At 40.0% G+C, this 25,512-nt stretch overlaps 1 protein-coding gene across 1 annotated transcript in view; it reads left to right on the plus strand.

Annotated features, from left to right (window-relative positions):
* The window catches only part of TENT4B (terminal nucleotidyltransferase 4B), a 284,658-nt gene that overhangs the window by 204,473 nt on the left and 54,673 nt on the right, over nt 1-25,512 (plus strand). The window contains exons 7-8 of the mRNA XM_053715720.1: nt 19,172-19,275; nt 20,261-20,442. Of these exons, the coding sequence (XP_053571695.1) occupies nt 19,172-19,275; nt 20,261-20,442 (286 nt within the window). The remainder of the gene's footprint in view (nt 1-19,171; nt 19,276-20,260; nt 20,443-25,512) is intronic.

Here is a 25,512-nt window from a genome sequence, read left to right on the forward strand (position 1 = left end):
GCTTGATCTTATCGAAGCGAGGGTTCTCAGATTCTGTTATCGATACTCTTGTTCAGGCCAGAAAGCCTGTAACTAGAAAGATTTACCACAAAATTTGGAAAAAATATATCTGTTGGTGTGAATCTAAAGGATTCCCTTGGGACAAGGTTAAGATTCCTAAGATTCTATCCTTCCTTCAAGAAGGATTGGAAAAAGGATTATCTGCTAGTTCCCTGAAGGGACAGATTTCTGCCTTGTCTGTGTTACTTCACAAAAAGCTGGCAGCTGTGCCAGATGTTCAAGCCTTTGTTCAGGCTCTGGTTAGAATTAAGCCTGTTTACAAACCTTTGACTCCTCCTTGGAGTCTCAACTTAGTTCTTTCAGTTCTTCAGGGGGTTCCGTTTGAACCCTTACATTCCGTTGATATTAAGTTATTATCTTGGAAAGTTTTGTTTTTAGTTGCAATTTCTTCTGCTAGAAGAGTTTCAGAATTATCTGCTCTGCAGTGTTCTCCTCCTTATCTGGTGTTCCATGCAGATAAGGTGGTTTTACGTACTAAACCTGGTTTTCTTCCAAAAGTTGTTTCTAACAAAAACATTAACCAGGAGATTATCGTACCTTCTCTGTGTCCGAAACCAGTTTCAAAGAAGGAACGTTTGTTGCACAATTTGGATGTTGTTCGTGCTCTAAAATTCTATTTAGATGCTACAAAGGATTTTAGACAAACATCTTCCTTGTTTGTTGTTTATTCCGGTAAAAGGAGAGGTCAAAAAGCAACTTCTACCTCTCTCTCTTTTTGGATTAAAAGCATCATCAGATTGGCTTACGAGACTGCCGGACGGCAGCCTCCCGAAAGAATCACGGCTCATTCCACTAGGGCTGTGGCTTCCACATGGGCCTTCAAGAACGAGGCTTCTGTTGATCAGATATGTAGGGCAGCGACTTGGTCTTCACTGCACACTTTTACCAAATTTTACAAGTTTGATACTTTTGCTTCTTCTGAGGCTATTTTTGGGAGAAAGGTTTTGCAAGCCGTGGTGCCTTCCATTTAGGTGACCTGATTTGCTCCCTCCCTTCATCCGTGTCCTAAAGCTTTGGTATTGGTTCCCACAAGTAAGGATGACGCCGTGGACCGGACACACCTATGTTGGAGAAAACAGAATTTATGTTTACCTGATAAATTACTTTCTCCAACGGTGTGTCCGGTCCACGGCCCGCCCTGGTTTTTTTAATCAGGTCTGATAATTTATTTTCTTTAACTACAGTCACCACGGTACCATATGGTTTCTCCTATGCAAATATTCCTCCTTAACGTCGGTCGAATGACTGGGGTAGGCGGAGCCTAGGAGGGATCATGTGACCAGCTTTGCTGGGCTCTTTGCCATTTCCTGTTGGGGAAGAGAATATCCCACAAGTAAGGATGACGCCGTGGACCGGACACACCGTTGGAGAAAGTAATTTATCAGGTTAACATAAATTCTGTTTTTATCAAAGCGTGGTTTCTCCGAGTCAGTCAGTGATACCTTAATTCAGGCACGAAGGCCTGTCACCAGGAAAATCTATCATAAGATATGGCGTAAATATCTTTATTGGTGTGAATCCAAGGGCTACTCATGGAGTACGGTCAGGATTCCCAGGATATTATCTTTTCTCCAAGAAGGATTGGAGAAAGGATTGTCAGCTAGTTCCTTAAAGGGACAGATTTCTGCGCTATCTATTCTTTTGCACAAGCGTCTGGCGGAGGTCCCAGACGTTCAGGCATTTTGTCAGGCTTTAGTTAGAATCAAGCCTGTGTTTAAACCTGTTGCTCCACCTTGGAGCTTAAATTTGGTTCTTAAAGTTCTTTTTTTGGCAGCCATTTCCTCGGCTCATAGAGTTTCCGAGTTATCTGCCTTACAATGTGATTCTCCTTATCTGATCTTCCATGCAGATAAGGTAGTTCTGCATACTAAACCTGGGTTTTTACCTAAGGTGGTATCTAATAAGAATATCAATCAAGAGATTGTTGTTCCGTCTTTGTGTCCTAATCCTTCTTCAAAGAAGGAACATCTATTACAAAATCTGGACGTGGTTCGTGCTTTGAAGTTTTACTTACAAGCTACTAAAGATTTTCGTCAAACATCTGCTTTGTTTGTTGTCTACTCTTAACAGAGGAGAGGTCAAAAGGCTTCGGCAACCTCTCTTTCTTTTTGGCTAAGAAGCATAATCCGCTTAGCCTATGAGACTGCTGGCCAGCAGCCTCCAGAAAGGGTTACAGCTCATTCTTCTAGAGCTGTGGCTTCCACATGGGCCTTTAAAAATGAGGCTTCTGTTGAACAGATTTGCAAGGCGGCGAATTGGTCTTCGCTTCATATTTTGTCAAAATTCTACAAATTTGATACTTTTGCTTCTTCGGAGGCTATTTTTGGGAGAAAGGTTTTACAGGCAGTGGTACCTTCCGTTTAAGTACCTGCCTTGTCCCTCCCTTCATCCGTGTACTTTAGCTTTGGTATTGGTATCCCACAAGTAATGGATGATCCGTGGACTGGATACACCTTACAAGAGAAAACATAATTTATGCTTACCTGATAAATTTATTTCTCTTGTGGTGTATCCAGTCCACGGCCCGCCCTGTCATTTCTCTTGTTAAGTGTATCCAGTCCACGGATCATCCATTACTTATGGAATATATTCTCCTTCCCAACAGGAAGCTGCAAGAGTCCACCCACAGCAAAGCTGCTATATTTCTCCTCCCCTAACTGCCATATTCAGTCATTCTCTTGCAAGCCTCAACATAGATAGGAGGTCGTGAGAGTCTGTGGTGCTTTCTACTTCGTTTATTCTTCAATCGAAAGTTTGTTATTTTTAAATGGCACCGGAGTGTGCTGTTTATCTCAGGCAGTATTTGGAAGAAGAATCTGCCTGCGTTTTTCTATGATCTTAGCAGACGTAACTAAGATCCATTTGCTGTTCTCACACATTCTGAGGAGTGAGGTACTTCAGAGGGGGAATGGCGTGCAGGTTTTCCTGCAGATAAGGTATGTGCAGTAAAATATTTTTCTAGGAATGGAATTGACTAAGAAAATACTGCTGATACCGAAGTAATGTAAGTAAAGCCTTAAATGCAGCGATAGCGACTGGTATCAGGCTTATTAATAGAGATACATACTCTTATAAAAATGTGTTTTAAAACGTTTGCTGGCATGTTTAATCGTTTTTTAACGTACATTGGTGATAACACTGTAATGTTGGTATAGCCTTAAATGCAGTAAAAGCGACTGGTATCAGGCTTATTAATAGAGATACATACTCTTGTAAAAATGTGTTTTAAAACGTTTGCTGGCATGTTTAATCGTTTTTTAACATATGTTTGGTGATGAAACTTATTGGGGCCTAAGTTTTTTCCACATGGCTGGCTTAAATTTTGCATAGAAACAGTTAACTGAAGCTTCCCACTGTTGGCTGTGGCAGTTTGTTGTGTCTGTTTTTAAAAAAAGGCTATGTCGTTTTTTTGATCTGTTTTTTGCATTAAGGGGTTAATCATCCATTTGCAAGTGGGTGCAATGCTCTTTTACCTTATTACATGTACTGTAAAAATTTCGTTTGTTTTACTGCCTTTTTTTCACTGTTTTTCAAATTTTGACAAAATTTGTTTCTCTTAAAGGCACAGTAACGTTTTATATATTTGCTTGTTAACTTGATTTAAAGTGTTTTCCAAGCTTACTAGTCTCATTATTAGTCTGTTCTAACATGTCTAACATAGAGGAAGCTCTGTGTTCATTATGTTTTAAAGCCATGGTGGAACCCCATCTTAGAATGTGTACCAGATGTACTGATTTCATGTTAAACAATAAAGATCATTTTTTGTCTTTAAAAACATTATCACCAGAGGATTCTGTCGTGGGGGTAGTTATGCCGACTAACTCTCCCCACGTGTCAGACCTTTTGACTCCCGCTTTAGGGACTCCCGCTCAAATGGCGCCAAGTACATCAAGGGCACCCATAGCGTTTCTTTTACCAGGGGATTCTGTCAAGGGGAAAGTTATGCCGACTAACTCTCCCCACGTGTCAGACCCTTTGACTCCCGCTTCAGGGACTCACGCTCAAATGGCGCCAAGTACATCAAGGGCGCCCATAGCGTTTATTTTACAAGACATGGCAAAGGTGGTGAATAATATTCTGGCAGCAGTATTAGTCAGACTACCTGAAATTAAAGGAAAGCAGTTAGCTCTAGGGGGTAGATACAGAGCATACAGACGCTTTAAGAACCATGTATGATACTACCTCACAATATGCTTAGTCTGTGGGTGATTTTTTTTGACTCAGGGAAGATGATTTAACCTGATTCTGATATTTCTACATTTAAAATTTATGCTTGAGAACCTCCACTTGTTGCTCAGGGAGGCTTTGGCTGCTCTGAATGAATGTGTGCAATCGCAGGGCCAGAGAAATTGTGTAGACTGGATAAATAATATGCAGTGCCGGTGTGTACTGATGTTTTTCCAATACCTAAAGAGGTTTACTAAAAATTTTTTAATAAGGAATGGGATAGACAAGGTGTGCCGTTCTCTTCCCCTCCTATTTCTTAGAAGAATGTTTTCTAATAGTTACCACCACACGGGACTTCTGGCAGACAGTTCCTAAGGTGGAGAGAAGAGTTTCTACTCTAGCTAAGCGTACCACTACCTCTGACGAGGACAGTTGTGCTTTTTAGATCCAATGGATAAAAAATGTTTATTCAACAGGGTTTTATCCTGCAGCCCCTTGCATACATTGCTTCTGTCACTGCTGCTGCGGCGTTCTGGGTTGAGTCTCTTGATGAGGCTTTACAGTTAAGCGACTCCATTGGATGAATATATTTGACAAGCTTATGCTAGCCAATTCCTTTGTTTTCTGATGCCTTGTTCATTTGACTAGACTAACGGCTAAGAATTCTGTTTTTTACTATACTGGCGCGCAGAGCGCTATGGCTTATATCATGGTCAGCTGTCGTGACTTTAATAAATAAGCTACTTATCTTCCCTTCAAGGGGCAGACCCTATTCGGGCCTGGTTTGAAGGAGATTATTGCTTATATCACTGGAGGAAAAGGTCATGCCCTTCCTCAGGATAGGTCCAAATCAAGGGCCAAAAAAAAAAAAAAAAGGTCTAATTTTCGTGCCTTTTAAAAACTTCAGGGCAGGTGTGGCATCCTCTTCCTCTAAGGCAAAACAAGAGGGAATTTTTGCTCAGTCCAAGGCGGTCTGGAGACAATCGGACCTGGAACAAAGATAAGCAGGCCAAGGAGCCTGCTGCTGCCTCTAAGGCAGCATGAAGGAACGGACCCCTATCCGGTAACGGATCCTATAGGGGGCAGACTTTCATTCTTCGCCCAGGCGTGGGCAAGAGATGCCCAGGATCCCTAGGCATTGGAATTTATATCCCAGAGATATCTTCTGGATTTCAAAGATTCCCCCCCAAAAAAAGGGGAGATTTCGCCTTTCACAATTATCTGCAAACCAGATAAAGAAGGAGGCATTCTTACATTGTGTACGAGATCCATCCAGTTCCAAGAGAGGAACAGGGACAGAGTTTTTACTCAAATCTGTTTGTGGTTCCCAAGGAGAGGGAACCTTCAGACCTATTTTGGATCTAAAGATCTTAAACAAATTCCTCAGAATTCCATCATTTAAGATGGAAACTATTCGTACCATCTTAACTATGATCCAGGAGAGTCAATAGAGGACTACAATGGATTTGAAGGATGCTTATCCTCACATTGTGATGCATAAAGATCACCATCGTTTTTCAGGTTTGCCTTTCTAGACAGGCATTACCAGTTTGTAGCTCTTTCCTTTGGGATATCTACAGCCCCAAGAATCTTTATGGAGGTTCTGGGGTCGCTTTGGCGGTCCTTAGACCGCGGGGCATAGAAGTGGCCCCTTATTTAGACGACATTCTGATACAGGCGTCAAACATCCAAATTGCCCAGTCTCATACAGACGTAGTACTGGCATTTCTGAGATCACATGGGTGGAAAGTGAACAAGGAAAGAGTTCTCTATCCCCAATCTCAAGGGTTTCCCTCCTAGGGACTCTGATAGATTCTGTAGAAATGAAAATTTACCTGACGGAGTCCAGGTTGTCAAAGTTTCTAAATTTCTGCCGTGTTTTTTCATCCCATCCGCGCCCTTCGGTGGCTAAGTACATGAATGAAATCGGCTTAATGGTAGCGGCAAGGGACATAGTACCGTTTGCACGTCTACATTTCAGACCGCTGCAACTATGCATGCTCAGTCAGAGGAACGGGGATTACACAGATTTGTCCCCCTGTTAAACCTGGACCAAGAGACCAGAGATTCTCTTCTCTGGTGACTATGTCGGGTCCATCTGTCCAAGGGTATGACCTTCCGCAGGTCAGATGGGACAATTGTTACAATAGATGCCAGCCTTTTAGGTTGGGATGCAGTCTGGAACTCCCTGAAGGCTCAGGGATAGTGGACTTAGGAGGAGACCCTCCTTCTAATAAATATTCTGGAACTGGGAGTGATATTCCATGCTCTTCAGACTTGGCCTCAGTTAGCAACTCTGAGGTACATCATACTCAGTCGGACAATATACACGACTGTGGCTTACATCAGCCATCAAGGGGGAACAGAAGTTCCCTAGCGATGTTAGAAGTCTTACAATAATTCACTGGACAGAGACTCACTCTTGTCTATCAGCTATCCATATCCCAGGTGTTGAGAACTGGGAGGTGGATTTTCTAAGTCGTCAGACTTTTCTTCCGGGGGAGTGGGATTTCCTCCGGAGGTCAAGACCAAGCAGGAGAGGGCTTTGGTGTTTTTGACAGCGCCTGCGTAGCCACGCAGGACCTGGTATGCAGATCTGGTGGACATGTCATCCTTTCCATCACGGTCTCTGCTTCTGAGACAGGTCCCTCTACCTCAGGGTCCTTTCAACCATCTAAATAGAGATGGACTGCCTGGAGACTGAACGCTTGATGTTATCAAAGCATGGCTTCTCCGAGTCAGTCATTGATACCTTAATACAGACATTAAAGCCTGTCTCTAGGAAAATTGAACATAGATATGGTGTAAATATCTGATTTTTATGAATCCAAGGGTTACTCATGGAGTAAAGTCTGGATTCCCAGGATATTATCTTTTCTCCAAGATGTTTTTGAGAAAAGGGTTGTCAGCTAATTCCTTAAAAGGGGACAGATTTTTACTCTGTCTATTTTTTTGCACAAGCGTCTGGCAGGTATTCTAGTCGTTCAGGCATTTGGTCAGGCTTTGGTTAGATCCAAGCCTGTGTTTAAAACTGTTGCTCCGCCATGGAGCTTAAACCTGATTCTTAAGGTTCTTCAAGAAGTTCCGTTTGAACCTTTTTTGTTCCATAGATATCAATCTTTATCTTGGAAAGTTCCTTTTGGGTAGCTAATTCCTCGACTCGTAGAGTCTCCAAGTTATCTGTGTTACAATGTGATTCTCCTTATCTGGTCCTTCGTACGGATAAGGTAGTCCTGCGTACCAACCTGGGTTTTTTCCTAAGGTGGTATCTAACAAGTACATCACTCAAGAGATAGTTGTTCCATGCTTGTATCCTAATCCTTCCTCAAAGAAGGAACGTCTATTACACAATATTGGACGTGGTTTGTGCTTCAAAGTTTTACTTACAAGCTACTACAGTTTTCATCAAACGTTCACCTTGTTTGTTGTCTATTCTGGACAGAGGAGAGGTCAAAAGACTTCAGCAGCCTCTCTGTCTTTTTGGTTAAAAAGCATAATTCATTTAGCTTATGAGACTGCTGGACAGCAGCCTCCTGAAGGGATTACAGCTCATTCTACTAGAGCTGTGGTTTTCACTTGGGACTTTTTTAAATGTGGCTTCTGTTGAACAGATTTACAAGACGGAGTCTTGGTCTGCGCTTCATACTTTTCAAATTTAACAAATTTGATACCTTGCTTCTTCGGAGGCTATTTTTGGGAGAAAGGGTTTTTTACAGGCAGTGGTAACTTCCGTTTAAGTACCTGCCTTGTCCCTCCCATCATCCGTGTACTTTAGCTTTGGTATTGGTATTCCATAAGTAATGGATGATCCGTGGACTGGATACACTTAACAAGAGAAAACATAATTTATGCTTACCTAATAAATTTATTTCTCTTGTAGTGTATCCAGTCCACGGCCCGCCCTGTCACTTTAAGGCAGGTAATTTTTTCATTTGAACTACAGTCACCACTGCACCCTATGGTTTCTCCTTTTCTCTGCTTGTTTTCGGTCGAATGACTGGATATGGCAGTTAGGGGAGGAGCTATATAGACAGCTCTGCTGTGGGTGTCCTCTTGCAACTTCCTGTTGGGAATGAGAATATCCCACAAGTAATGGATGATCCGTGGACTGGATACACCACAAGAGAAATAAATTTATCAGGTAAGCATAAATTTTGTTTTTAGAAAAGACAGCATAAGTTTTACACTAGATGATAGTGGGATTTGATCACTTTAAAGAAGAAAACTAGTCCATACAGCTGAATTTACAATACCGGCTTCTTACAAATTGCTTAAAGTGTAATCTGTTTATAAATATGTCTGAAATAATATTGAGTTGCCCTGTGTTCCATTATTAGTGTATACAGTGCAGCTGTATGTATACAGGGTATGCAAAACTGAGATTTAACTTTTTTGTCATGGATCTCTGAGTAAGTACATTTAGCTATCTGGAAAATGGATACAAAAAGACAGCGCCTCATAGTGCAGAAAAACTCCAAGAAATGAAGTGACAAGTTAACGACAAACGTGTGGAAATATACTCACAAGTATACTGGCACTCTTATTGAAAGAAGTGCGAATATGCAGGCTGACGTTTTTCAGCAGTCAGTACGCTGGATTGTGGATGATACGATGTATCGTGAGTGCGGCTGTGGGTTCTCCTCCGTCGGCAGACGGGATTCTTCTATGAAGACACAGTTGGAGGTGTGCGGCTTCTGCTTGGAAACGGGAGTTCCATAAATGTTGACAAAGGGTAGCCGTGTGTGAGGAACCGCTTATGAGTTCAATTCCTTCCAGGGAACAAAAACACAGGTAGTGCTAATGAAAGGTTTTGGATAAAATCAAATGGTTATTTATTGGTGAGCTTAAAACGCGTTTCTCTGCCGTAAGCTGCTGGCCGTTTTATCAAGTTAATAACACACAATGGTTCAGGACAAATTTAAAAAAGGTAACAACAGATTTGATTGGTCAACGCATAGACGAATAGTAACATTTAAGACAAAATAAAAAACATGATGGTAAAATACACATCACTGTTGGCCAGATTTGCCGTAGTCTGTAGACTACATGAAACAGCTTATTCTGTATCGATTACACACACAATGTAAATAAAACGAATCTCTGTATATTCATTTGAAACCTATACGAAACATTTAGAAAATTCTATAATATACTGACATGGTGTCTGTGTGAAAATATTTCAGAACTAAGTGTAAAAAATCTGTATTCGACTATAGACTGGAATAGGAGACTAGCATGTTAAGTAATAGAGAAGACGCAGAAATTTTAAAAATATATATATATGTATATATAGACAACTCCAAAAGCACAAGACGGCGTGCGGTGATTGAGAGTGTGAGCTAAAAAATAGCTAGACATTAAATGTCTTTTTGTAAAAAAGAGACCTTAGCACAGAGGATCTTCACGCAAGTTGGATTTAGACTTAGTGTTTATTAATATGATTATTTGGTTGTAATGCATATTACATAATTAGTGAATATACTGATTCTTATTGGTTATTTCTTGGTCTCGTATATATAAAGAGAAGGGGCTTGTGTAGAAAACGAGAGGGGACTAGAAAAGTGATGACGAATTACAATTTTATATGGCATAGAGAAAAAATGAAATAAAATAAAAATGAATAAAATACGAGAAATGGGAAAAAGCGTAAAAACAAGGAATGGGATTATGAATAAAACGATATGGATGAAATGCCAATCGGGCTGTAAAAGATATTTGATAATACAAGATATGAGGAGTGAATGATTTTGTTTCATGGTTAAGACGACTGAGGAGTGAATAATTTTATTTAATGGATCAGACGACTATAGGGCCATAATTAAAATCAGGACATACTAGACCTCTCTACAAGAGAAGTAAATGGAGGATGTATTGGTCTAGAGAAGTGAAAATTTATACAAGCGAATAAGCATATTATAATCTGTCTAGAAAAGTGAGAATTTATATTCTGTCTAGAGATGTGAAAATTTATACATACGAATGAGCATATAATAATCTGTGATTAAGGGCAGCTAAAGAGTATAATATATAAATAATACTTGGATAAAAATAGTATCAAAAGGATACAAATTAAAGGATATCCCTATTAGTTAAAGGCTGCTAACTCTAAATTGGAGTTGAGACCTGATGGATACAAAGTATTAAGTTTGTGAATCCAAAAGGTCTCACGTTGTCTAAATTGTATTAGTCTATTATAATCTGTAGAGGGAGGAATATGATCAATTGGATAAAATCTGAAGATATCTGGATTCCCATTGTGTTTGATTAAACAATGTTCTGGGATACTATGTTTTATTTTTTTGTTTTTACAGTTACACCAGTGTTCACCCCAACGTAACTTTGCTTTTCTGGAGGTGCGGCCCACGTACTGGACCCCACAAATGCATTCCAAGACATAGACTACAAAAACAGAATTACAGTTGAGGAATCTAGTGATGTCAAAGACTTCTCCACTTGAAAAAGACTGAAAGTTTTTTTTTACCTGATGTAATGAATTTACAAGTGTTAAATTTTTTCTGTCCACGTTTGAAAACACCTATCTGTCCTAAGAAGGAGTTAGATTTTTTTATATTAGTTCTAGGCTTGGTATTAAAGTTAGTGTGTTTGACTCTCTTGCTGGGTGCTAGTTTACCTCTGAGAGTGGGAGCTCTGGTGTATACTATCTTTGGATGTTCACCTACAAGGTGTTTCAGGATAGGATCACTGCGAACAATATGCCAATGTTTGTTTATCGCTTTGCAGATCTGTTTGTAATTACAATTATATTGTGTTATAAATAATGGGTTGGTGAATTTTTGTTCATCAGTATTTCTGGTTTGTTTATTTCTCTCTAGAAGTTTATTTCGGTCTAGAAGTCTTACTTTGTTAAGACAGTTGTCTAAAAGTTTTTTTGGGTAACCTTTTTCTGCAAATCTCTCATATATTATGAGACATTGTTGTTTGAAAATATCAGGGGTGATACAATTTCGTCTGATTCTTTCAAATTGGCTATACGGTATATTTGATATCCAATTTATGTGGTGATTGCTAGTATAGTCCAGGTAGCTATTGCTGTCAACTTTTTTAAAAAAAGTTTTGGAACAAAGATTTCCATTAATTTCCATCAAGAATCTTGATAAAGGCTTTTCGCCGAAACATGTTGACAGAGCCATATTGTGCACTTCAAACTGAATAATAAACTGGGGATATGAGAGGAGAAGGTGAGCGCTCACAAATACCTCATCCTTGCAAAGAACAGAGACATTGTACTAAGAACAGGAAACCTTGGTTAAAACACCCAGCTGATTTGTTTTACTTCAGAGCTGAAAGAGAGCTCAGAAACAACTTAAAGGGACATAATACTCATATGCTAAATCACTTGAAACTGATGCAGTATAACTATAAAAAGCTGACAGGAAAATATCACCTGAGCATCTCTATGTAAAAAAGAAGATATTTTACCTCACAATCTCCTCAGCTCAGCAGAGTAAGTTCTGTGTAAAAAGTTATACTCAACTGCTCCCAGCTGCAGGTAAAAAAATAAAAAAAAATGAAGAAATGAACAGCAGCCAATCAGCATCAGCAGTGCTGAGGTCATGAACTTTTACTGTGATCTCATGAGATTTGACTTGACTCTCATGAGATTTCATTGTAAACTTCCTTTACCTGATTGGTGAAATAAGATGAGCGTGCACGATGCTCATCCCTTCAGATGTCCCAGGACAGACACACTAAAATGCTGCTTAGAAATCCTTTACAATGGGAGGTGGCTACTGAGGAACTTTTGAGGTAAAATATCTTTCTTTTCTTCTGTTATGTGTGATCAGTCCACGGGTCATCATTACTTCTGGGATATTATCTGCTCCCCTACAGGAAGTGCAAGAGGATTCACCCAGCAGAGTTGCTATATAGCTCCTCCCCTCTACGTCACCTCCAGTCATTCTCTTGCACCCAAAGACTAGATAGGAGGTGTGAGAGGACTATGGTGATTATACTTAGTTTTTAGAACTTCAATCAAAAGTTTGTTATTTTACAATAGCACCGGAGCGTGTTATTACCTCTCTGGCAGAGTTTGAAGAAGAATCTACCAGAGTTTTTCTTATGATTTTAACCGGAGTAGTTAAGATCATATTGCTGTTTCTCGGCCATCTGAGGGAGGTAAAAGCTTCAGATCAGGGGACAGCGGGCAGTTGAATCTGCATTGAGGTATGTCGCAGTTGTTATTTTCTGAATGGAATTGATGAAAAAATCCTGCCATACCGTTATAATGAACATGTATGTATACTCTACACTTTAGTATTCTGGGGATGGTATTTCACCGGAATTACTCTGTAAAAGTACATTAAACCTTTTATTAGGTATTTTTCATGTTAAACGTTTTTGCTGGAATGTAGAATCGTTTGCATTAATGAGGTACTGAGTGAATAAGTATTTGGGCATTATTTTCCACTTGGCAGTTTGCTTGTGTTAATTATGACAGTTTCGTTTCTCTCTCACTGCTGTGTGTGAGAGGGAGGGGCCGTTTTTGGCGCTCTTTGCTACGCATCAAAAATTTCCAGTCAGTTTTTCTGCATGATCCGGTTCATCTCTAACAGAACTCAGGGGTCTTCAAACTTCTTTGAAGGGAGGTAGATTCTCTCAGCAGAGCTGTGAGACTTATATAGTGACTGTGATTTAAAACGTTGTTTAAAATTTAATTAGTGTTATTTTACTAATGGGAACAAACCTTTGCTAAAAAGTTGTGTTGTTTGTTAAGAGTGATGCTATAACTGTTTTTCAGTTCATTATTTCAACTGTCATTTAATCGTTTAGTGCTTCTTGAGGCACAGTACGTTTTTATTAAATAAAATTGTAACCGAGTTGCATGTTTATTGCTAGTGTGTTAAACATGTCTGATTCAGAGGAAGATACCTGTGTCATTTGTTCCAATGCCAAGGTGGAGCCCAATAGAAATTTATGTACTAACTGTATTGATGCTACCTTAAATAAAAGCCAATCTGTACAAATTGAACAAATTTCACCAAACAGCGAGGGGAGAGTTATGCCGACTAACTCGCCTCACGTGTCAGTACCTGCGTCTCCCGCCCGGGAGGTGCGTGATATTATGGCGCCTAGTACATCTGGGCAGCCATTACAAATAACATTACAAGATATGGCTACTGTTATGACTGAAGTTTTGGCTAAATTACCAGAACTAAGAGGCAAGCGTGATCACTCTGGGGTGAGAACAGAGTGCGCTGATAATTCTAGGGCCATGTCTGATACTGCGTCACAGCTTGCAGAGCATGAGGACGGAGAGCTTCATTCTGTAGGTGACGGTTCTGATCCAAACAGATTGGATTCAGATATTTCAAATTTTAAATTTAAATTGGAAAACCTCTGTGTATTACTAGGGGAGGTCTTAGCAGCTCTCAACGATTGTAACGCTGTTGCAATACCAGAGAAAATGTGTAGGTTGGATAAATACTTTGCGGTACCGGCGAGTACTGACGTTTTTCCTATACCTAAGAGATTAACTGAAATTGTTACTAAGGAGTGGGATAGACCCGGTGTGCCGTTCTCACCCCCTCCAATATTTAGAAAGATGTTTCCAATAGACGCCACCACACGGGACTTATGGCAAACGGTCCCTAAGGTGGAGGGAGCAGTTTCTACTTTAGCTAAGCGTACCACTATCCCGGTGGAGGATAGCTGTGCTTTTTCAGATCCTATGGATAAAAAATTAGAGGGTTACCTTAAGAAAATGTTTATTCAACAAGGTTTTATATTACAACCCCTTGCATGCATCGCGCCGATCACGGCTGCGGCAGCATTTTGGATTGAGTCTCTGGAAGAGAACCTTAGTTCAGCTACGCTGGACGACATTACGGACAGGCTTAGAGTCCTTAAACTAGCTAATTCATTCATTTCGGAGGCCGTAGTACATTTAACCAAACTTACGGCTAAGAATTCAGGATTCGCCATTCAGGCACGCAGAGCGCTGTGGCTAAAATCCTGGTCGGCTGATGTAACTTCTAAGTCCAAATTACTTAGTATACCTTTCAAGGGGCAAACTTTATTTGGGCCCGGTTTGAAAGAAATTATTGCTGACATTACAGGAGGTAAGGGCCACGCTCTACCTCAAGACAAAGCCAAAGCTAAGGCTAGACAGTCTAATTTTCGTCCCTTTCGGAATTTCAAAGCAGGAGCAGCGCCAACTTCCACTGCACCAAAACAGGGAGGAGCTGTTGCTCGTTACAGACAAGGCTGGAAGCCTAACCAGTCCTGGAACAAGGGCAAGCAGGCCAGTAAACCTGCTGCTGTCCCAAAGACAGCATGAACCGAGGGCCCCCGATCCGGGACCGGATCTAGTGGGGGGCAGACTCTCTCTCTTCGCCCAGGCTTGGGCAAGAGATGTCCAGGATCCCTGGGCGCTAGAGATCATATCTCAGGGATACCTTCTAGACTTCAAATCCTCTCCCCCAAGAGGGAGATTTCATCTGTCAAGGTTGTCAACAAACCAAATAAAGAAAGACGCGTTTCTACGCTGTGTACAAGATCTATTATTAATGGGAGTGATCCATCCGGTTCCGCGGTCGGAACAAGGACAAGGGTTTTACTCAAACCTGTTTGTGGTTCCCAAAAAAGAGGGAACTTTCAGACCAATCTTGGATTTAAAGATCCTAAACAAATTCCTAAGAATTCCATCGTTCAAAATGGAAACTATTCGGACAATCTTACCCATGATCCAAGAGGGTCAGTACATGACCACAGTGGATTTAAAGGATGCTTACCTTCACATACCGATTCACAAAGATCATTACCGGTATCTAAGGTTTGCCTTCTTAAACAGGCATTACCAGTTTGTAGCTCTTCCATTCGGATTGGCTACGGCTCCAAGAATCTTTACAAAGGTTCTGGGTGCCCTTCTGGCGGTACTAAGACCGCGAGGAATTTCGGTAGCTCCGTACCTAGACGACATTCTGATACAAGCTTCAAGCTTTCAAACTGCCAAGTCTCATACAGAGTTAGTTCTGGCATTTCTAAGGTCGCACGGATGGAAAGTGAACGAAAAGAAGAGTTCTCTCTTTCCTCTCACAAGAGTTCCATTCTTGGGGACTCTTATAGATTCTGTAGAAATGAAGATTTATCTGACAGAAGACAGATTAACAAAGCTTCTAAATGCATGCCGTGTCCTTCATTCCATTCAACTCCCGTCAGTAGCTCAATGCATGGAGGTGATCGGCTTAATGGTAGCAGCAATGGACATAGTTCCCTTTGCACGCCTACATCTCAGACCGCTGCAATTGTGCATGCTGAGTCAGTGGAATGGGGATTACTCAGATTTGTCCCCCACTCTGAATCTGGATCAAGAGACCAGAAACTCTCTTCTATGGTGGCTTTCTCGGCCACATCTGTCCAGGGGGATACCGTTCAGCAGGCCGGACTGGACAATTGTAACAACAGACGCCAGCCTTCTAGGTTGGGGCGCTGTCTGGAATTCTCTGAAGGCTCAGGGACAATGGAGTCAGGAGGAAAGTCTCCTGCCAATAAACATTCTGGAATTGAGAGCAGTTCTCAATGCCCTTCTAGCTTGGCCCCAGTTAAAGACTCGGGGGTTCATCAGGTTTCAGTCGGACAACATCACGACTGTAGCTTACATCAACCATCAAGGAGGGACAAGAAGCTCCCTAGCAATGATAGAAGTATCAAAGATAATTCGCTGGGCAGAGTCTCACTCTTGCCATCTGTCAGCAATCCACATCCCGGGAGTGGAGAACTGGGAGGCGGATTTCTTGAGTCGCCAGACTCTTCATCCGGGGGAGTGGGAACTTCATCCGGAGGTCTTTGCCCAAATACTTCAACGTTGGGGCAAACCAGAGATAGATCTCATGGCGTTTCGCCAGAACGCCAAACTTCCTCGCTACGGATCCAGATCCAGAGATCCGGGAGCGGTTCTGATAGATGCTTTGACAGCACCTTGGAACTTCAGGATGGCTTATGTGTTTCCACCCTTCCCGCTGCTTCCTCGACTGATTGCCAAAATCAAACAGGAGAAAGCATCAGTGATTCTAATAGCGCCTGCATGGCCGCGCAGGACTTGGTATGCAGATCTAGTGGACATGTCATCCTGTCCGCCTTGGTCTCTACCTCTAAGACAGGACCTTCTGATTCAGGGTCCATTCAAACATCAAAGTCTAACTTCTCTGAAGCTGACTGCTTGGAAATTGAACGCTTGATTTTATCAAAACGTGGTTTTTCTGAGTCGGTTATTGATACCCTGATACAGGCTAGGAAGCCTGTTACCAGAAAGATTTACCATAAAATATGGCGTAAATACCTATACTGGTGTGAATCCAAAGATTACTCCTGGAGTAAGGTTAGGATTCCTAGGATATTGTCTTTTCTACAAGAAGGTTTAGAAAAGGGTTTATCGGCTAGCTCATTAAAGGGACAGATTTCAGCTCTGTCCATCTTGTTTCACAGGCGTCTGTCAGAAAATTCAGACATCCAAGCCTTTTGTCAGGCTTTAACTAGGATCAAGCCTGTGTTTAAAACTGTTGCTCCGCCATGGAGTTTAAACTTAGTTCTTAACGTTTTACAGGGTGTTCCGTTTGAACCCCTTCATTCCATTGATATAAAATTGTTATCTTGGAAAGTTCTATTTTTAATGGCTATTTCCTCGGCTCGAAGAGTCTCTGAGTTATCAGCCCTACATTGTGATTCTCCTTATCTGATCTTTCACTCAGACAAGGTGGTTCTGCGTACTAAACCTGGGTTCTTACCTAAGGTAGTCACTAACAGGAATATCAATCAAGAGATTGTTGTTCCATCCTTGTGTCCAAATCCTTCTTCAAAGAAGGAACGTCTTCTACACAATCTGGATGTAGTTCGTGCCCTCAAGTTCTACTTGCAGGCAACTAAAGATTTTCGCCAAACTTCTTCCCTGTTTGTCGTTTATTCTGGACAGAGGAGAGGTCAAAAAGCTTCTGCTACCTCTCTCTCTTTTTGGCTTCGTAGCATAATACGTTTAGCTTACGAGACTGCTGGACAGCAGCCTCCTGAAAGAATTACAGCTCATTCCACTAGAGCTGTGGCTTCCACTTGGGCCTTTAAGAATGAGGCCTCTGTTGAACAGATTTGCAAGGCTGCAACTTGGTCTTCGCTTCATACTTTTTCCAAATTTTACAAATTTGACACTTTTGCTTCTTCGGAGGCTATTTTTGGGAGAAAGGTTCTTCAGGCAGTGGTTCCTTCTGTATAATGAGCCTGCCTATCCCTCCCGTCATCCGTGTACTTTTGCTTTGGTATTGGTATCCCAGAAGTAATGATGACCCGTGGACTGATCACACATAACAGAAGAAAACATAATTTATGCTTACCTGATAAATTCCTTTCTTCTGTTGTGTGATCAGTCCACGGCCCGCCCTGTTTTTAAGGCAGGTGCATATTTTTTAAATTATAATTCAGTCACCACTACACCCTTGGTTTCTCCTTTCTCGTTGGTCTTTGGTCGAATGACTGGAGGTGACGTAGAGGGGAGGAGCTATATAGCAACTCTGCTGGGTGAATCCTCTTGCACTTCCTGTAGGGGAGCAGATAATATCCCAGAAGTAATGATGACCCGTGGACTGATCACACAACAGAAGAAAGGAATTTATCAGGTAAGCATAAATTATGTTTTTTACATAGAGATGTTCAGGAGATATTTTCTAGTCCGCTTTTTACAGCTATGCTGCATCACTTTCAAGTGTTTAAACATTTGGGTATTATGGCCCTTTAAGTTGCTAAGCGCCCGTGAGGAGATCTAAGTGACCAACACAGGAGTGTTACACGGAGGGTCACGGAAGGTAAGAGGGTAGTGGGTTATAAGTTCTAAAAACCTGCAAAAATCCCTTAATTTCACATCATCGCAAAAAGCTGCAAACTATCTCAAGCAGTGGGAAAAAAACTTTTAAAGCACATAAACTTTAGTACCACGAAACGGAGATACCATCTACATTTTACACCTTCAAAGAATTGAAATTCATATGCACTAACAGCGTAAAAACAAAGTTTGCTGTAACAATTCAAGATCTTGAAAACACAAACATATATTAAGTGTACTATATCAGCCCAAGTTAAGCCCTTTATCAATTGGCTAATTGTTTTAACTATTTGTAATCATTGCTGCTGCAAGATTGTTGCAAAATATTTGTAACCATTGTTATCATTGTTTTTTTAGACAGAGTATTGTTTGATTAAATAGAATGAATGAATTTTATTAGTTGTGAAATATACCGGTATATGAATTCAAATTGTGTAGTTTAAAAAAAACCTTATAATTTTAAAGTTATAGTTAGGATTACTAAAGATTTAACTGTATGTATGCTTGTAAATCGAATATATATTAAATTGTTTGAGTCTTTTAAAATAGAAATTTGGTCTCTGAGTTCATTTAACCACCTTGTTTGTACCCATATTGAATAATATTTTTTATATATCCATAACGCATAGACATCCTAGGAGTCTTATATGAGTCATTTAGATTAGAGAGGTTTTGGGAAATTGTATTGACTTGATTAAAGGTTCCACACAGAAATCAGCTAACAGATGATATTTGCAGTGAAGTGGTTTTTAGCAATATCACATAGTGCCTATTTCGTTTTCAACAATTTCAAGTTAGATAATTATTTTTAACCACACCAGCATTGTTTGCGCCAGACTTTATACCTGTTTGAAATATATTACTTACAAATTAATTTTGGGATAATTTGTTTAATAAAGAGGCACAGTGTGAGTTATACAGAATATTTACTTTAAGATATTTTCTAACAGTATCTGATTTCGATCATCCCAGAATAATTATATGTCAAATGTGTGTGCACACTGTGAAATCTATGGCGCTCTACAAATAACTGATAATAATGTGTGTATATGTATGTAGATATAATATATATATATATATATATATATATATATATATATATATTTTTTTCTTCTTTAGCATCTTGGGACGCATTATCAGGGTGACACAGGAAGTGGTCACTTATAGAGATTGGATATCGAAGCACTGGGGGCAGCAAAATAGATCAGAAACTGCATACAACGGTAAGAAGCTTGTACAGGGCCACATAGTTACTTTTGTTATGGAATTTATTTCACCAGTAAATCTTTACCTTTTGTGAAAATTGACAGATTAGGGGAAAAAAAATATTTAAAAACAAAAATAAACCTTTAAAGGAACATGAAACCCACATATTTTTTTCTTTTATGATTCAGGTAGAGAAAACTATTTTAAACAACTTGTCAGTTATTTAAAAATGCTTTTGAGGTCCCCTGACTATCAGGGTTCAGGTAGAAAATGTAGTTTTAAACAACTTTTCATTTTACTTAGCAAATTTGCTTGCTTCTCTTGGCATCCTTTGCTGAAGGAGCAGCAATACACTTTGACTTTATTGTGCCTTTAACATGTAATTACTGTATAAACACCTCTAGAAATGTGCCTAACATTTATTGTTCTTGAGACATATGTGATTTATTTTACTTTAGGGCTTTATGTCCTATAAATATTATTACTGAAAGCCTTTGTTGCCTCTTTCACATTGTGAATTGTCTACACTTTTGCAAATTCAAAAAACACAACTAATGTTTGCTAGTGTATATTAAGAAATAAATAGCCATTAAAAAAAAAGAAAGTCTGTACAAAAATTCCTGTCCTATTGGGCTGCTACATGGACAAAATTCAACCACATTATTTAAACACAAGAAAACTTATCTGCACACTCCAAATTTTTATTTAAAAGGTTGTTTCTAGTACTATATTTTGACCAAAGTATGTACGTATACAAACGTAGATAAAATTAGCAAAACTAACTTGGTTTTCTTTACATTGACAAGTGAGCTTGCATGCTTTGGTCTCAACATGATACTAAAACATGTAGGTAACTGTCCTTTAAAAACTAGCCTCTAAATTTGTATGACTTTTAAAATTGTTGCCAGGAATTGTGATGTTTAATTGTATACTCCTCTCAGTCCCATGACTCTGCATAGGCTTGTGTTTATTATTCATTTTATATGCTTTTCTTCTCACTAGGTAATGAAGTGACTTTGATAGTAGATGTCCACCACTTGGATAAATGTAATAATAATGTGTCGGAACCGAAAACTTCAGGTCAAGGCAAAAATAAGACCTCCGAGGTGGTTGGCAAACACTCTTCCAACTCCTCCGGCCCCCTGTCATCATCCTCTTCTACCCTATCCAGCTCCAGTGATGTGGTGAGAATCAACTCTTATTGTTTTGGAATAGAATATATACAATTTGTTTCTTTATCCTCCTTTACTGTAAGTTTAGGAAATCAGTGTGGCCTAACAGTTGAGTCTTATTTCCAGAAGCTATTAGGACTCTGACGCACATAATGAATATTGGCCCTTCAAGTTTGAGTTGCTCCTAAGCTTGATAGATATTTTTCAAGCTTGATGCTGATATACCTTTATAACACCAATCTTTCCTTTAAAATTAGAGGATGTTTGCTATATGACAAAATGGATTTTGCAGAAAAAAGCTATATAATAAGAATACTATGTTAATGTGTTTTTTAAAGCCAGCCATGCTGTTAACAAATTGCTACCTGTGAAATAGATTCCTGATGTACATGCTCTTTTAAAATGTTTGAAGTAACATTTTTCAAGAAGCGTTTTCTTCCCAAAAATTTTGGGGTTCAATATGATAAACAATAGTATGAGGTGAACACCCTCTGTGTTCTATTTCATTTTGGTGTTGAGGCAGTGTGCTGGCTTTAAAGAACTAATCCAATTATCCAGAGCTGTACTTCATATTATTTTTTTTTTTTTTTTAAGATTAGCCTAGGTACACAGATGATCAGCAAGCACTGGTATACAGCTTATTGGAGCCATTGTACTGTTAAATGTAATGTTTTCTTGCTTTTATATTAAAATCACTCACTATAGCATTTTAAGTTATAGTATTCCACATTAGTCTTGAAACCTCAGAAAAGTTTTTAATTCTTGTCCATTCAGAAGCTATCTACTTTCATTAATTTGCGGTTACTTGTCCTAATTTTCTTTAGTGAGATGCCATGTGGTGGCTTTAACTTATATAAAACATGGTTTGCACCTTTCTTAAACAACCAAAATGAGAAGTGTTTAGACAAGATACTAAAAAATAAGAACCATATATATGCTTTCATAATTTTTTTTCTTCTCTGTAGTATCTCCTTTTTGACAACTGTTATAAAGATGAATGAGGATTTCTTTCCTAAGATATGGTGAGTCCACGGATTGAGTAATTACTGGTGGGAATATCACTCCTGGCCAGCAGGAGGAGGCAAAGTGCACCACAGTTATCTACTAAGTATCACTCCATTAACCACAACCCCCAGTCATTTTCTTTACCTTCGGTGCATGGAAGAGGTGAAGTTTAGGTGTCTGAAGAAAAATGTTGATTTCATCTACAAGCAAGTTTTTGGGTATAGCCGTATTCCACGTTATTCCTTGCAGTCGGGTAGTGGTGGCTTTAAAGCAGTTAGGAACTTGTAAAGAGATACTTACTGCATTTTCCTAACAATTGCTGCCCTAGTTTAGAAAGCCAGAGTTGGCTACTCTGTTCTTTCTTTTTCAAAGGTCTCTGTGAAGAACTGTGTCTTCTCATACCTTGTAACTGTCTACATGCCCAACAGCGGAGCAGGTAAGTGCTTTTTCTTCCAGTTGGGGAGACCATGCACTTAACAAATTAAAAGACACTGCTTTTTTATTGGGACATAGATAATCCTGTTGTATGGGTTACACTGAGGCATGAATCGGGCACTGTCGCATGTGTGAGACTAACTTTTAAACTCTTTTAAAAAGAAAGGGTAAAATGTTTTTATTATGCTTTATTTTCTGGCACGTATTTACTTGATAAAACAATTAAAGTTTAAACTGAATATAAGGCTGAAATTAATTTTCTATTTCAGCAGCTTATTCATTTCCCATTTGCTTTAAAATAAAACGATGCAACATTTGGAAAAAAACGGTTATTTCTGATACTCAGTGTATCACAAAGCTATTTTTAGTGCCTCTTTGTGTCTTTGTTTTTCTGGGGAAAAAGTAGTTTCTCCAACATAGGTGTGTCCGGTCCACGGCGTCATCCTTACTTGTGGGATATTCTCCTCCCCAACAGGAAATGGCAAAGAGCCCAGCAAAGCTGGTCACATGATCCCTCCTAGGCTCCGCCTTCCCCAGTCATTCTCTTTGCCGTTGTACAGGCAACATCTCCACGGAGATGGCTTAGAGTTTTTTGGTGTTTATATGTAGTTTTTATTCTTCAATCAAGAGTTTGTTATTTTAAAATAGTGCTGGTATGTACTATTTACTCTGAAACAGGAAAGAGATGAAGATTTCTGTTTGTAAGAGGAAAATGATTTTAGCAACCGTTACTAAAATCGATGGCTGTTTCCACACAGGACTGTTGAGAGGAATTAACTTCAGTTGGGGGAAACAGTGAGCAGACTTTTGCTGCTTGAGGTATGACACATTTCTAACAAGACTCGGTAATGCTGGAAGCTGTCATTTTCCCTATGGGAACCGGTAAGCCATTTTCTTAGTTTAAGTAAAAGAATAAAGGGCTTCATTAGGGCTTAAAAAACTGGTAGACATTTTTCTGGGCTAAAACGATTACTTTACTAAGTATATTTGGCAGATTATTACTTTTAATAGTTGTTAAATCTTGGGGATTGTTTTAATAAAAACGGCAGGCACTGTATTGGACACCTTTTTCACTGGGGGCCTTTTCTAGTCATAGACAGAGCCTCATTTTCGCGCCTCTAATGCGCAGTTGTTTTTGGAAAGCATGGCATGCAGATGCATGTGTGAGGAGCTAAGAACCACTGAAAAAGCTTATAGAAGGCATCATTTGGTATCGTATTCCCCTCTGGGCTTGGTTGGGTCTCAGCAAAGCAGATACCTGGGACTGTATAGGGGTTAAATGTAAAAACGGCTCCGGTTCCGTTATTTTAAGGGTTAAAGCTTTCAAATTTGGTGTGCAATACTTTTAAGGCTTTAAGTTACTGTGGTGAAATTTTGGTGAAATTTGAACAATTCCTTCATACTTTTTCACATATTCAGTAATAAAGTGTGTTCAGTTTGAAATTTAAAGGGACAGTAACGGTTTTATTGTAAAACGTTTTTTGTGCTTTGTTGACAAGTTTAAGCCTGTTTAACATGTCTGAACCATCAGATAACGATGTTCTATATGTATGAAAGCCAATGTGTCTCCCCATTTAAATATATGTGATATATTTGTGTCATAATGTCCAAACAAAGTAGGGATAATAATGCCATAGATATGATATTGCCCAAGATGATTCCTCTAATGAGGGGAGTAAGCATGGTACTGCATCATCCCCTTCTGTGTCTACACCAGTTTTGCCCACACAAGAGGCCCCTAGTACATCTAGTGCGCCAATACTTATTACCATACAACAATTAATGGCTGTAATGGATAATTCTATTGCATGCATTTTTTCCAAAATGCCTACTTATCAGAGAAAGCGTGATTGCTCTGTTTTAAACACTGAAGAGCAAGAGGACGCTGATAATATCTGTTCTGACATACCCTCACACCTATCTGAGGGGCCAGGAGGGAGGTTTTGTCTGAGGGAGAAATTTCAGATTCAGGGAAAATTTCTCAACAAGCAGAACCTGATATTGTAACTTTTAAATTTAAATTTCAACATCTCCACGCACTACTTAAGGAGGTATTATCTACTCTGGATGATTGTGACAATTTGGTCATTCCAGAGAAATTAGGTAAGATGGACAAGTTCCTAGAGGTTCCGGTGCCCCCCGATGTTTTTCCTATACCCAAGCGGGTGGCGGACATAGTAAATAAGGAGTGGGAAAGGCCCGGCATACCTTTTGTCCTCCCCCTATATTTAAGAAATTAGTTCCTATAGTCGACCCCAGAAAGGACTTATAGCATACAGTCCCCAAGGTCGAGGGGGCGGTTTCTACTCTAAACAAACGCACTTCTATTCCTATAGAAGATAGTTGTGCTTTCAAGATCCTATGGATTAAAGGTTAGAGGGTTTGCTTAAAAAGATGTTTGTTCAGCAAGGTTACCTTCTACAACCAATTTCATGCATTGTTCCTGTCACTACAGCTGCGTGTTTCTGGTTCGAAGAACTAGAAAAGTCGCTCAATAAAGAATCTTCGTACGAGGAGGTTTTGGACAGAGTTCAAGCTCTTAAATTGGCTAACTCTTTTTTATTTTAGATGCCGCTTTGCAATTAGCTAGATTAGCGGCGAATAATTCAGGGTTTGCTATCGTGGCGCGCAGAGCGCTTTTGCTTAACATCCCTTTCAAGGGTAAAACACTGTTTGGCCCTGACTTGAAAGAGATTATTTCAGACATCACTGGGGGAAAGGGCCACGCCCTTCCTCTGGATAGGTCTTTTAAGGCTAAAAAGAAGCCAAATTTTCGTCCCTTTCGCAGAAACGGACCAGCCTCAAATTCTACACCCTCTAAGCAAGAGGGTAATACTTCTCAAACCAAGCCAGCCTGGAGGCCGATGCAAGGCTGGAACAAGGGTAAGCAGGCCAAGTCACCTGCCACTGCTACCAAAACAGCATGAAGTGTTGGCCCCCGATCTGGGAAGGATCTGGTGGGGGGCAGACTTTCTCTCTTTGCTCAGGCTGGGGCAAGAGATGTTCAGGATCCTTGGGCGCTAGAAATAGTTTCTCAAGGTTATCTCCTGGAATTCAGGGAACTACCCCCAAGGGGAAGGTTCCACGGGTCTCAATTATCTTCGAACAGGCATTCTTACACTGTGTAGAAGACCTGTTAAGCATGGGAGTGATTCATCCTGTTCCATTAGGAGAACAAGGGATGGGTTTTTACTCCAACCTGTTCATAATTCCCAAAAAAGAGGGAACATTCAGACCTATTTTAGATCTCAAGATTCTAAACAAGTTTCTAAGGGTTTCATCATTCAAAATGGAAACCATTCGAACGATCCTTCCTACCATCCAGGAAGGTCAATTCATGACCACGGTGGACTTAAAGGATGCGTACCTACGTATTCCTATCCACAAGGAACATTTTCGGTTCCTAAGGTTCGCCTTTCTGGACAAGCATTACCTGTGGCACTTCCATTCGGATTAGCCACTGCTCCAAGGATTTTCACAAGGGTACTAGGGTCCCTTCTAGCGGTGCTAAGACCAAGGGGCATTGCAGTAGTACCTTACTTGGACAACATCCTGATTCAAGTGTCGTCTCTGTCAAAAGCAAGGGCTCATACGGACATTGTCCTAGCCTTTCTCAGATCTCACAGGTGGAAAGTGAACATA

The sequence above is a fragment of the Bombina bombina genome, chromosome 1 (assembly GCF_027579735.1).
Source record: "Bombina bombina isolate aBomBom1 chromosome 1, aBomBom1.pri, whole genome shotgun sequence".
Lineage (NCBI taxonomy): Eukaryota > Metazoa > Chordata > Amphibia > Anura > Bombinatoridae > Bombina > Bombina bombina.